General features: G+C 42.3%; 1 protein-coding gene across 1 annotated transcript in view; it reads left to right on the plus strand.

Moving 5' to 3' along the window:
- The window catches only part of rnf150a (ring finger protein 150a), a 238,474-nt gene that overhangs the window by 160,372 nt on the left and 63,011 nt on the right, over positions 1–15,091 (plus strand). The window contains exons 3-5 of the mRNA XM_086008987.1: positions 6,004–6,075; positions 6,937–7,019; positions 14,161–14,257. Coding sequence (XP_085865113.1) covers positions 6,004–6,075; positions 6,937–7,019; positions 14,161–14,257 — 252 coding nt within the window. The remainder of the gene's footprint in view (positions 1–6,003; positions 6,076–6,936; positions 7,020–14,160; positions 14,258–15,091) is intronic.

The raw sequence follows: 15,091 nt of genomic DNA on the forward strand, positions 1-15,091 counted from the left end.
GACATCCTTGCTCCTGTACTCAAATCCTCTTGCAATGAAGGGCAACATACCATTTGCCTTCCTAACTGCTTGCTGCACCTGCATGTTTGCTTTCAGTGACTGGTGTACAAGGACACCCAGGTCCCTCTGTACATCAACATTTCCCAATCTATCACCATTTAAATAATACTCTGCCTTTCTGTTTTTCCTACCGAAGTGGATAACTTCACATTTGTTCATGTTGTACTGCATCTGCCATGTATTTGCCCATTCACTCAACTTGTCTAAATCGCCTTGAAGCCTCTTTGCATCCTCCTCACAACTCACAATCCCACCTAGTTTTGTGTTGTCGGCAAACTTGGAAATATTACATTTGGTTCCCTCATCCAAATCATTGATATATATTGTGAATAGCTGGGGCCCAAGCACGGATCCCTGCGGTACCCCACTAGTCACTGCCTGACACCCCGAAAAAGACTCATTTATTCCTACTCTCTGTTTCTTGTCTGTTAACCAATTTTCAATCCATGTCAGTATATTACCCCCAATCCTATGGGCTTTAATTTTGCACACTAACCTCTTATGTGGGACTTTATCAAAGGCTTTCTGAAAATCCAAATACACCACATCCACTGGTTCTCCCTTATCTATTCTACCAGTTACATCCTCAAAAAACTCCAGTAGTTTTGTCAAACACGATTTCCCTTTCATAAATCCATGTTGACTTTGTCTAATCCCGTTGATATTTTTGAAGTGTCTTGTTATCACATCCTTTATAATAGACTCTAGCATTTTCCCCACTACTGATATTAGGCTAATCGGTCTGTGGTTTCCTGTTTTCTCTCTCCCTCCATTTTTAAATAGTGAGGTTACATTTGCCACCCTCCAATCTGCAAGAACTGTTCCATAATCTATAGAATTTTGGAAGATTACAACCAATGCATCCACTATTTCCATGGCTACCTCTTTTAGTACTCTGGGATGCAGATTATCAGGCCCTGGGGATTTATCGGCTTTCAGTCCCATTAATTTCTCCAGCACACTTTTTTTTACTAATTTCCTTTAATTCCTCCTTCTCACTAGACCCTTGGTTCCCTAGCATTTCTGGGAAGTTATTTGTGTCCTCTTCCGTGAAGACAGAACCAAAGTATTTGTTTAATTGCCTTGCCATTTCCTTGTTCCCCATTATAAATTCTCCCGTTTCTGACTGTAAGGAACCAACATTTGTCTTCACTAATCTTTTTCTTTTTACATACTTGTAGAAGCTTTTACAGTCCGCTTTTATGTCCCTTGCAAGTTTATTCTCATACTCTATTTTTCCCCTCTTAAGCAACCTCTTGGTCCTTTTTTGCTGAATTCTAAACTGCTCCCAATCCTCAGACTTGCTACTTTTTCTGGCAACTTTATATGACTCTTTGGATCTAATACTATGCTTAATTTCTTTTGTTAGCGATAGTTGGGCCGCTTTTCCTTTTGTGTTTTTGCGCCAAAAAGGAATGTATAACTGTTGTAATTCATGCATTCGTTCCATAAATGTTAGCCATTGCCTATCCACCGTCATGCCTTTTAATAAAGCTCCCCAATGTATCATAGCCAACTCACTCCTCATACCTTCGTAGTTTCCTTTGTTTAGATTTAGGACCCTAGTTTCGGATTGGACTTCTTCACTTTCCATCTTAATGAAGAATTCTATCATGTTATGGTCACTCTTCCCTAAAGGACCCCGCACAACAAGATTATTAATTAACCCCTTCTCATTGCACAATACCCAATCTAGGATAGCCTGTTCCCTGGTTGGCTCCTCAACGTACTGGTCTAAAAAACCATCTTGTGCACACGCCAGCAATTCATCCTCCACAGTATTATTGCTAATTTGGTTTGGCCAGTCTATATGTACATTAAAGTCACCTATGATTACTGTAGTACCCTTGTTACATACATCTCTAATTTCCTGTTTGATGCCATCCCCTACATCACCACTACTGTTTGGAGGCCTATAGACAACTCCCACCAATGTTTTCTGCCTCTTGGTGCTTCTTAGCTCCACCCAGACTGATTCTACATCTTTATTTTCTGAGCCAATATCCTTTCTCACCATTGCTCTGGTTTCACCCTTTACTAACAACGCCATCCCACCTCCTTTTCCTTTTTGCCTGTCCTTCCTAAATATCGAATATCCTTGGATATTCAGCTCCCAGCCTTGGTCACCCTGCAGCCATGTTTCCGTAATCGCAATTATATTGTATCCGTTTACATCTATTTGCGCTGTTAATTCGTCTACCTTATTACGAATGCTTCGTGCATTCAGATACAGTGCCTTTAACTTTGTCTTTTTAACATTTTTAGACATCTTAACATTTTTTTGTACTATGGCCCTATTTGTCTTATTACCATTTTTTCTTACCCAGACCCTATTTGTTAGTGCACTCCTTTGTTTATACGCTCTGTCCCTTCCTGTCACAATCTGGTTATCCTTACCCCAATCACTTTCCTGCACTGCTTCTTTGTCTTTTCTCTTTAGCATTCTAGATTTCTCTCCATCGGGAACCCCCACCCCCCTCCCCTCCTTATTTAGTTTAAAGCCCTATCTACCTCCCTAGTTATTCGATTCACTAGAACTCTGGTCCCAGCATGGTTCAGTGTAGTCGTCCCAACGGAACAGCTCTCTCTTTCCCCAGTACTGGTGCCAGTGCCCCACGAATCGAAACCCACTTCTCCCACAACAATCTTTGAGCCATGCATTCATTTCCCTGATCCTATTGACCCTATGCCAATTTGCTCATGGCTCAGGTAATAATCCAGAGATTATGACCTTTGTAGATCTGCTTTTTAATTTAGTCCCTAGCTGCTCAAACTCTCTCAGCAGAGCCTCTTTCTTTGTCCTACCTATGTCGTTGGTACGTACGTGGACCACGACAACTGGATCCTCCCCCTCCCACTGAAGTTCTTCTCCAGCCTGGAGGAGATGTTCTTTACCCTAGCACCGGGTAGGCAACATAGCCTTCGGAACTCACGCTCCTGGCTGCAGAGAACAGTGTCTATCCCCCTAACTATACTGTCGCCTACTACAACCACCTTCCGTTTACTCCCCCCACTTGAACAGCTTCCTGTACCACGGTGCCGTGGTCAGTTTGCTCGTCCACCCCGCAGTCCCTGCACTTGTCCACAAGGGTTGCAAGAACCTCGAATCTATTGGACAAGTGCAGGGATTGAGGCTCCTGCAATACTACCTCCTGGATCCCCATACCTGCCTCACTCGCAGTCACACCCTCCTGTTCCTGACCACGTGTCAATTCTAAAGTATTTAATCTAAGGGGTGTGGCTGCCTCCTGGAGCAAAAGGTCCAGGTAACTTTCTCTCTCCCTGATGTCTCGCAATGTCTGCAGCTCGGACTCCAACTCCTCCACTCAGAGCTGTAGACACTTACCGCAGATGTAGTTGCCCTGGACAAAAATGTCCACAAGCTCCCACATATTGCAACAGCAACACATCTCCTGTTTTCCCATTATTTTATTTATTTAATTAATTAGCTTAGTGTTAATCAAATTATTTACCTCGTTTAGTTTATTAAATTAATTAAATTAACTTCGTTTTTAAAATTTAGCTATATGTTATATGTTAACTTAAAACTTAGCCCACAGTTACTACCAATCACTTACCTGCCTTACCTGTGACGTCACACTGCTATTTTCTCTTGTTGATGCAGGTCTGCTGCTGCTTTTATCCCCGCTTTCGGGCCTCGGTTTGCTCTCGCTCAGGTCCGCCGCCGCTCTGCGGGAGAAGTTAGGAAAAGCAAGCACCTCCTTCCCCCACTTCACCGAACTCCCACACTTACCAAACTCCCAGTTGTTCACTCTGTGCTGGCTACACTCACAGACCCCTGTGTTTATACTGTTTGTAACTCAGATGAGTTAAACATGTTGCTATACATCTCATGTCTTACTTTGGCCTCGGGTGCTTAATTTTGCTATGACTGCCTTACCTTCCTGACTGCACCAAAAAAATGGTAGCGTTTATTGTCATGAATCTTTCACAAATTAGTAAATCAGCTGTCACTCAAAATAATTTGATTTTACCTCACTGAACTTACAACAGATTTTCATGCCCCCAGTAGAATTTCTTCTTTTAAGTAATGCGTTCTAAATCTGAGAAAAAATACTGTTAATCCTAATTTATTTTATGCTTGGTTGTCATTGTGTAGGTGTGTAAGATTTCAAAGTTACCGAAACGAAAATCTCCATTGTAAATTTATAGATATATTGAAGCACATTGTTTCCTTGTGATTGCAGTTTTATTGTCTCATTACAGTGCAAGCTCAATTGCAGTTTGCTTTGCTGATTGGTGTCTTTCATGTACACTTGTTGGTGATGGTTTCATTTAATGGTCAGATGCTATAACAGAAGGAGCAGAGGACAAGAGGCAGAAAATGAAATTATTTTATTAAAAATATAAGGTTGTACAAAAACAAAAACAAATGAAGAGATTGAAATTGGAGATTCAGCACTTAAAGTAAAAGTCACAGTTTTCTTTTAAAAGTAAAAGCTCAGTGAATGTGTTCCTCGCCCTCAGTAAAATTTAATAACACTATGCAAACTCTCTCAGGTTATTTGATTCCAAACTTAGTCAAACCACAGATTAGTACAACAACACATTGCATTTTTTTATACTTGTTCATGGGATGTAGGCATCGCTGGCAAGGCCAGCATTTATTGCCCATCCCTAGTTGCCCTTGAGAAGGTGGTGGTGAGCGCCTTCTTGAATTGCTGCAGTCCGTGAGGTGAAGGTACTCCCACAGTGCTTGTTAGGGAGGGATTCCAGAATTTTGACCCAGCGACGATGAGGGAATGGCGTATACTTCCAAGTCAGGATTCAGTGTGACTTGGAGGGGAACTTGGAGGTGGTGGTGTTCCCATGCGCCTGCCGCCCTTGTCCTTCTAGATGGAAGTCGCGTGTTTGGGAGATGCTGCCGAAGAAGCCTTGGCGAGTTGCTGCAGTGCATTTTGTAGATAATACACACTGCAGCCACGGTACACAGGTGGAAGAAGGAGTGAATGTTTAAGGTGGTGGAGAGGGTGCCAAACAAGCGAGCTGCTTTGTCTTGGATGGTGTCAAGCTTCTTGAGTGTTGTTGGAGCTGCACTCATCCAGGCAAGTGGAGAATATTCCATCACACTCCTTACTTGTGCCTTGTAGATGGTGGAAAGGCTTTGAGTCGTCGGGAGGTGAGGCGCTCGCCACAGAATACCTAGCCTCTGACCTGCTCTTGTTGCCACAGTATTTATGTGGCTGGTCCAGTTAAGTTTCTGGTCAATGGTGACCCCCCAGGATATTGATAGTGGGGGATTCGGCGATGGTAATGCCATGGAATGTTAAGAGATGATGGTTAGATGCTCGCTTGTTGGAGATAGTCATTGCCTGGCATTTGTGTGAATGTTACCTGCCACTTACCAGCCCAAGCCTGAATATCGTCCAGGTCTTGTTGCATGCAGGCATGGACTGCTTCATTATCTGAGGAGTTGCAAATGGCACTGAACACTGCAGTCATCAGCGAACATCCCCACTTCTGACTTCTTTTAATGTAGAAAAGGTCCTAAGGCACTTCACGTAGACGTAAGGAATAAACAATGCTGAGCCAGAGAATAAAAGATTAGGAGGAGTTACTAAAAGCTTGGTCAAAGAGATTTTTTTTACGGAGGGTGTTAAAGGAGGAGAAAGAGGTAGAGAGGCTCCTGGAGGGAATTGCAGGGCATGGAATCTAGGCAACTAAAAGCATGGCTACCAACAGTGAGGGCGAAAGGAGGAAGAGGAATGCGCCAGAGGGCGCAGTTAGAGCAGTGGACAGTTACATCGGGGAGGGACGGGGGGTTGTAGGGCTCAATGAGTGATGCAGTGTACTGTGTTGATTTTACAAATCTAACCACCCAGTTTTATGAATGTTGAACCACAGCATATAGTAGCAGTTACTCGATGTATAATTTCACTTACTGTTCCTGTTGTAATAAATTGACCTTTTTTGTTTTGCTAGCGTCGTCTTGGAGATGCTGCTAAAAAAGCCATTGGTAAACTTCAAATTAGAACAATCAAGAAAGGCGATAAGGTAATCATTTTTTAAAAATTAGCTCTCTCAATTTTGTTTGCTTTTCTGCTTGATAACACTGTATAACATGGGCTTCATGTGTTATAATTGACAATGTTAACAGAATTAACCAAATACTTTGGGTAGTGAGAACCTAGCCACATCTCTCCAGTGTTGTTCTTTTCCATGGAATACATCAACATTGTACAATCCAGTGGTCTATATGATTTTGGACTGTACAGAATCCAGGAGCAAAAGATGGATTTTCTTTGTGACTCTTCAAACAGGGATTCAATATTCCATCACTGGTAGCTATCTGCTATCTTTAATCCATTTATACTACATAAGGAAAATGGAAAAGTTGCAGCCTTTTCATTGCATTTTGCTTAACTATATTTTTCCCTAGCTCATAATATTTCTTCTTGTTTAGTAGGTCCTTAGTAGTGCTGTCACCACTCCAGTTTCTCCTTTAGCTGAGAAGGTGGAATGGGAATCCAAGCCATTAGAGTCCAGTTTCTGTGCTGCTCTGTGATAAACCAACCAAAGGTTGAATTCTATTCTGAAAAACCAGTCTGTGTTGCATTTTTTTCTCTTCTCTTTGTCCTGTGGCCCGCTGTCCCAAATTACTTAATTTATTCACATGGCTAAGATGCAGCAGAATTCCTGTTAGGCCCAGAGGATGTGGTTCAAATGAACCACTTCTGGTTGAGATTTTAACTTTGTTACTAATTATATTCTGGGTTTCACTATATTGTGCATGATGTTTTATATTTGTGTATTTTCTAACAGTAGAATTACGCAACCAGTAAAACATGGATTACTGAGAACAATATGGCTGTGCATAGTTTTAACTCTAGCCCTTTAATGTTTTTTTCCCCTCAGGAAACTGAGTCAGACTTTGATAATTGTGCTGTTTGTATTGAAGGCTACAAGCCAAATGATGTAGTGCGAATTTTACCATGCCGGTAAGTGGCCTTATTAAATACTGCTTTGATCGTGCACTATTTCTCCATGAGTGGTAGTATGGAATATTGTGATTTATATCAACTTGCAGGAATCTGTGGGTATTCTACCTTTCAACTGCCCACGTAGGTTAGCATAATCAAAAATCTATTAATAGTACATAAAAAAAACTCTGCTCCATATCATTTGTGAACAATAGGGGACCAAAAATGGCTCCTTCAGAATTTCACTACTTATTTACTTTCTGATCCCTAACCCAAGCCAATTCTGATAACCCACCCCAAAATTGCATCAATTGAATGACCATATCCACTAATTTAATTTTCATTTCAATGAATTCCAGTAGACTTATGATGCATGAATTATTTATTGTTTCTAAATCCATGATGTCTAATCCTTACAGGCATGTCCTGTCGACAAAAAGCAGGACAAATCCAATCTGGCCAATGACTGCCCCATCAGCCTACTCTCAATCATCATCAAAGTGATGGAATTTGTCGTCGACAGTGCTATTAAGCAACACTTAGTCACCAATAACCTGCTCACTGATGCTCAGATTGGGTTCTGCCAGGATACTCGGCTCCAGACCTCATTACAGCCTTGGTCCAAACATGGACAAAAGAGCTGAATTCTAGAGGTGAGAGTGACTGTCCTTGACATCAAGGCAGCATTTGACAGTGTGGCATCAAGGAGCCCTAGTAAAATTTAAGTCAATGGGAATCAGGGGGAAAACTCTCCACTGGCTGGAGTCATACCTAGCACAAAGGAAGATGGTTGTAGTTATGTCTTAACTGTAATCTTCCAAAGTTCTCTAGATTCAGGAACCGTTCCTTTAGATTGGAAAATTGTGCATGTATCTCCGCTATTTAAGAATGGTGAGAGAGGAAAAACAGGGAATTTCAGGCCAGTTAGTCTAACATCTGTCATAAGAACATAAGAAGTAGGAGCAGGAGTAGGCCATACGGCCCCTCGGGCCTGCTCCGCCATTCAATAGGATCATGGCTGATCCGAATCTAGACTCACGTCCACTTCCCTGCCCTCTCCCCGTAACCCCTAATTCCCTTATCTGCTAGGAAACTGTCTATCTCCATTTTAAATTTATTTAATGTTGCAGCTTCCACAGCTCTCCGGGGTAGCAAATTCCGTAGATTTACTACCCTCTGAGTGAAGAAGTTTCTCCTCATCTCAGTTTTGAAAGGGCAGCCCCATATTCTTAGATTATGCCCCCTAGTTCTAGTCTCACCCATCAGTGGAAACATCCTCACCGCATCCACCCGATCAAGCCCCCTCACAATCTTATATGTTTCGATAAGATCGCCTCTCATTCTTCTGAACTCCAATGAGTAGAGTCCCAACCTACTCAACCTTTCCTCATACGTCAACCCCCTCATCTCCGGAATCAACCGAGTGAACCTTCTCTGAACTGCCTCGAGAGCAAGTATATCTTTTCTTAAATATGGAAACCAAAACTGCACGCAGTATTCCAGGTGTGGCCTCACCAATACCCTGTATAACTGCAGCAAGACTTCCCTGTTTTTATACTCCATCCCCCTTGCAATAAAAGCCAAGATTCCATTGGCCTTCCTGATCACCTGCTGCACCTGCATACTAATTTTTTGTGTTTCATGCACCAGGACCCCCAGATCCCTTTGTACTGTAAATTACTGGGAGAAAAATTGAGTCGTGCCCCCTTTGGGGCGCTAACTTTGCTGGGCTGCTAATTTTAGCGCCCTGAAAAAATGAGCGCCCCCGCGGCCAAAATTCATCGGTAGCGCTCCAAGAGGGAATGTCGCGCCATGGTATTGCAGGCCTTCCTCCCCTTCTTAAAGGGGAGGGGCCTTGCGCAACGCGACCTGGGGCCCAGCTGGGCCACCGAGATCGGAGTGCTGGCAAAAGAGCCCGGCACTCAGAGAAGTGCCGAGCTCATGGAGCGCAGCTGGCACTGTGAGGGGGGGGGGTGCTCAGGAGGCCAGGGACAGCAATGGAGGCAGGTGCTGGCAGGCGGCCAGCAACAGAAATGGCCGCCCGGCACCTCGCCTTTAATTAGCACTGTTCCGGCCGCAGGTAGGCCCCACTGATCCCGTTGGACATAGCGTCCAGCGGTAAGTCAGGGGGCGCTACCGAAGATCGCGGATGGGGCGCTGCGCATGGCGATGATGCCATCGCCGCGGGGCGCTAACCGTTACTGCCGCCACTAATCTACCGCTTAATTTCACAGGAGGCGTTGGCAGCGCTGCGCCCGGGGGCTAGTTGCTTTGCGGCCCGTTAGCGCCCTTTTAGGGCACTAATGGGAGGCACAAAGCAACCGAATTTTTCCCCCCTGGAGTCTATAATTAAGGATAGGGTGACTGAACACCTTGAAATTTTTCAGCTGATCAGAGAGAGTCAGCATGGATTTGTAAAAGGTAAACCATGCCTGACGAATCTGATTGAATTTTTTAAAGAGGTGAGTAAAGTAGTGGACAGGGGAATGTCTATGGATGTTATTTATATGGACTTCCAGAAGGCATTTGATAAAGTCCCTCATAAGAGACTGTTAGCGAAAGTTGAACCCCATGGAATTGAAGGCAAATTATTGACCTGGTTATGAAATTGGCTGAGCGGCAGGAGACAGAGAGTAGGGATAATGGGCAGACACTCTAATTGGCAGGATGTGATGAGTGATGTCCCGCAAAGATCTGTGTAGGGGCTTCAACTATTCGCAGTATTTATTAATGACTTAGCTGATGGGATAGAAAGCCACATATCCAAATTTGCCGATGACACAAATATAGGCGGCATTGTAGGCAGTGTAGATGAAAGCATAACATTACAAAGGGATATTGATAGATTATGTGAATGGGCAAAATTGTGGCAAATGGATTTCAATGTAGGCAAATGTGAGGTCATCCACTTTGGACCTAAAAAAGATTACACAAATTAGGGTTGTCATCCCTAGAATGTAGAAGGTTAAGGGGTGACTTGATCGAAGTTTTCAAGATATTAAGGGGAGCAGAAAGAGTGAAACTATTTCTGCTGATTGGGGCGTCTAGGACAAGAGGGCATAGTCTAAAAATCAGAGCCAGACCTTTCAGGAGTTAAATTAGAAAACACTTCTAGACACAAAAGGTGGTAGAAGTTTGGAACTCTCTTCTGCAAACAACAATTGATGCTAGATCAGTTGTTAATTTTAAATCTGAGATTGATAGATTTTTGTTGACCAAAGGTATTAAGGGATATGGGCCAAATGCGGGTATATAGAGTTAGGTCACAGATCAGCCATGATCTCATTGAATGGTGGAACAGACTTGAGGGGCTAAATGGCCTACTCCTGTTCCTATGTTGTTGGAGGTCAATCATCACAGCCCCAGGACATCGCTGCGTGAGTTCCTCAGGACAGTGTCCTAGGCCCAACCATCTTCAGCTGCTTCATCAATGATCTTCCCCCCATCATAAGGTCAGAAGTGGGGATGTTTGCTGATGATTGCACCGTGTTCAGTTCCATTCGCAACTCCTCAGATAATGAAGCAGTCTGTGCCCGCATACAGCAAGACCTGGACAACATTCAGGCTTGGGCTGATAAGTGGCAAATAACATTTGTGCCACACAAGTGCCAAGCAATGACCATCTTCAACAAGAGAGAGTGTAGCCACCTCCCCATGACTTTCAATGGGATTACCATCGCCGAATCCCCTACCATCAACATCCTGGGGGGGGGGGTCACCATTGACCACAAATTTAACTGGACCAGCCACATAAATACTGAAACTACAAGAGCAGTTTAGAGGCTGGGTATTCTGCGGCAAGTAATTCACCTCCTGACTTCCCAAAGCCTTTCCATCATCTACAAGACACAAGTCAGGAGTGTGATGGAATATTCTCCACTTACCTGGGTGAGTGCAGTTTCAGCAACACTCAAGAAGCTCGACACCATCCAGGGCAAAGCAGCCCGCTCGATTGGCACCCCATCCACCATCTTAAATATTCACTTCCTCCAGCACTGGTGTACCGTGGCTGCAGTGTGTACCATCTGCAAGATGCACTGCAGCAACTCGCCAAGGCTTCTTCGACAGCACCTCCCAAACCCGCCGCCTCTACCACCTAGAAAGACGAGGGCAGCAGACGCATGGAAACACCATCACCTGTGAGTTCCCCTCCAAGTCACACACCATCTGACTTGGAAATATATCGCTGTTCCTTCATTGTCGCTGGGTCAAAATCCTGGAACTCCCTTCCTAACAGCACTGCGGGAGTACCTTCACCTCACAGACTGCAGCAGTTCAAGAAGGCGGCTCACCACCACCTTCTCAAGGGCAATTTGAGATGGGCAATAAATGCTGGCTTTGCCAGCGATGCCCACATCCCATGAATGAATTAAAAAAAAAAAAAATCTGTTCACTAATGTTCATGTTAAGCTGTGCGGCTCACTGACCTTTAAATGAAAAAACTGTACATGCGCAGTAATTTGAATGGGCCGTGCAGCCCGTTAAAGGGGCCGCACACCCAAAAAAAAAATGAGAGTGAACATTGCTGTACACTAGATGAGCATTGATAGCATCTCATAAAATGCTCTTGGGCATTTTCTTCACTACATATGTTAGGCTAATTAGTTGATAATTTCCAGCTTTACATCTCAGTTCTTTTCTGACTATTTGAGATGGTAGTTTGATATCTTTCAGTACTTGGCAATATGTCCTGTACTTGTGAAACTCCTAACATATTAACATGGGCATCATCCATTTTTTCCACTTATTTCCATAAAAGTTGTAGGATGTATTCCAGCTGTTCCAGGTGCCTTGCAGATGTTTAATTCCTTGGGTTTCTTCGTAATGCGTACTTCAGTGATGTCTACATATGTTATTCCCTCAGCCATAATTACTGGATTTGGAATCTGTCCACAAATTGATGTGAAGGATTAGCTAGATTTTAAAAAAAAGCTGAATTTGTGCCTCCTTTTGCTGTGGACGTACAACTTTACATTGTGCACAGACTGAAAAAGAAAAGATTGGGGAATTTTAGTCTACACTAAAAAGATGGAAAATTTGAATAGTTTACTCAGGCACCCTCATTTTCAACAACATGCAGCTGAAATCAAACCAGTAACATTATACCTGGAAAACAGCATTTCTGCTATATTTGTCACATTTTGGAAATATTCCACATTAGTGTGATGACTCCATGTAATGTGCAGTTTCATTGCCAGACTTCCCACAGAATCGTGGTTCCTTTCTTAAAGAAAAAGAGCACATTTTACAAGAAAAACATAAATGAATTGGACATAATGTTACCAATGTATTGCAAATATATAACTGTATTTTTACATGTGAAATATGAAACTAATTTTTCTAAACTTCTGTTTGGGCATTATAAATGATTTATTTGTGTCTTCCCATGTTACCCAATTCTAGGTTATTTGACATTTCCTCTGAATTTTCTCCTTTCCTATACTAGAATGCAACAGAAGGTTTGCTCTGGCTATTAACAATCCTAGGCAAACTAGATGGTTTGTTGCAAAATCCTGCCAAAATTCATCAAGTTAAATATGCAATAATTCACTTGATAGGTTAAATATATTTGTGTAGAGCTATGGGGGGAATTTTAACCCCCAAAAACAGGTGGGTTGGGGGCGGATGGGTAGTTAAAATAATTGATTTTTGAATCGCGAGCGCAACCTGGCTCGAACGCACCCACTTCCGAGATTAACGGAAGCGCAATGCCCAACATGTCCCTCCCCCCGATATCTGACCTCCGATGTCCAACTCACCTCTCGACCTCTGATGTTCAACACCCCCCTGATCTCCTCACGCCCCGCCCCCACCATGTCCGACTCACCTCTGCTCCGCTCTCCTGCTGTCTACCTGCTCGACAGCGAGCCTCTCAATCTGGCTGACTGTGGCCGGGAAACCGAGTCGAAAAATTTAAATCGGGTCCTGCCGTTAAATTTGGCAGGACCTCCGGGAACCCGTACTTCGGGGTTTCCGATCTACTAAATCTCCCCCTCATCCCACCCTCCTCGCAGTTATTATTGCAACCATAGATTTCAGCAAAGTTGTAGCCTATTTAAGCCAGTGGGTGGTCCTTGGGGGATGTAGTAGATGGAGGAAGATGGTTGTGTTTGTCTAAAGTTCTGAAAGGAAAAGTGCACAATGTGTTTTTAAAAAATCATGTAAAAAAGTTTCAATAAGTTGCAATACACAGTTTTCAATACATGTTATTTCATTATGTAGGTACTGCAATTTATTCCAGCTGATAACTGACTCAATTATAGACCACACACATACTACAGCAGTTGTGGTCCTGAAAACTAACTAGCTTCATGTTAAAAATGTTCAGCAGACAAATTCCAGAACACGTATCTAGAAATTATGATCTGTTAGAAAGGTACATCAAATGAGATTTATTTTTATATTTTTCCTTGGTCTGGAGGTAGCAGTGATTGTATAGTAGAAACCAGCATAAAACCCAATTCCATGCAAAACTCTTATTTTCCCTTTCAGGTGGAATTACCAAGTGTCAAAATGCAAGCTTCCTTTTGCACATCGTGATTTAGTAGGGAAAGTTGCCTCAGAAGGTAACGATAAGATTTTTGAAAAACTACCCAAATTTTGCTTTGTGGCAAATCTATAAGACTCCTGTCTTCACATAAAGACCGATTCATTTGGGGTCAAATAATTTTTTCCTCATTAAATGAATAAGTACAAAGATAAGGCCAGCTTCTAATTGGTCTTTTCTCTATTGATATTGGCAGCTATGGCAACAGAAGGAAACCTGTAGCCTAGTGCAACCTATTGATGTAACTTCTTGTTGCCTGTGCTGATGGGGCAAATCTTTTTGACCACCACTGCAAGGCAAATATATTGTCACTGATGGAAGTACTGCCCAGATTCTACTCCATGAAGAAAATATAGGTCATCTTGTTCCTATTTCACCAATGACAAAAAAAAATACAACTGGAGCAAATTCAGATAGAAAATCATACAGCAATGTTGATCACTCTGAAATTATCAGTTGCAAATGAGCCATCCTAAATACATGTATAAATCATTAGCTTTCAGTCTACAGCCTTTAGTCTATGAATGTAATAGTTGTTATTTTCAACTTAGCTTTGGATACTTCAAATTATACAGTGACGGGTGACTGAAATTTGTGTCTTGTGTGCTACAGGCACCTTTTCCATAAGACGTGTGTGGATCCATGGCTACTAGATCACCGCACATGTCCAATGTGCAAAATGAACATTCTGAAAGCACTAGGAATTCCGGTAGGGTGCACAAACATTGTCAATTAAATCACTGATATTACACAGATCAGGCTTCCCTAATTCATTTCTGTTTGTGTGGCTTTTTAAAGCATTTTATACATATACAAACACACACAATAAGTAATAGTGTGTATATCAAGCATTTGTCTTAATATAATTAGTATCTCCATTTTAATAGTGGTTGCAAGATGGCCACGCTATCGGACCCAGTGACCTTTTGGTTTGCCTGTTTAGCTTTTGTTCAAAAATGAAAATGTTGTCTATTTTTAACAAAGTGCAACTGGTTTCTAAAGTTGCACAAGTCTCCAATTGAAAATCGCAAAAATTTGATACCAGGCATAAAATATTTGGTATTTTTACATTGTTGGCTTTCAACATTCTTTTTAATATATCAAATAAATACAGTGTTGTAAAGAAACCAAAAAACTGTGGTGCAGCTCTCTGAAATTCTAAGATATAACTAGTACTTGCATTCTGTGCTGTTCCAGGAATATCTTTGATCATTGGATTCATAAATGCTATTTTTAAATCGATTATCCAATCCATCACTTACTACTTTGCTGTGTTTTCAATATTGTAGAAAAGCAAAGACTTTACACCTATCTAAGCACTAGCAATTATCTCACACTTTGTCTTGACGGTACTAATGCAGGTGCTAAATATTGAATGATGTCACGCCAGTGCAGACTGATCTTCTGTGCCTTCAGTATGAACAAACAGGGAATAAAGGCTACTGTCCCTACTTTTAACCTCCCCACCCACCCACAAAGGGAAATGGAAATTATTTTAATTTTGTTTGTCCGGCCTCACTTAATACCTGCCTGGGAATGCAAA

Source organism: Somniosus microcephalus, chromosome 2 (genome assembly GCF_052327205.1).
Source record: "Somniosus microcephalus isolate GS21.2 chromosome 2, FLI_Smic_1.0, whole genome shotgun sequence".
Classification (NCBI taxonomy): domain Eukaryota; kingdom Metazoa; phylum Chordata; class Chondrichthyes; order Squaliformes; family Somniosidae; genus Somniosus; species Somniosus microcephalus.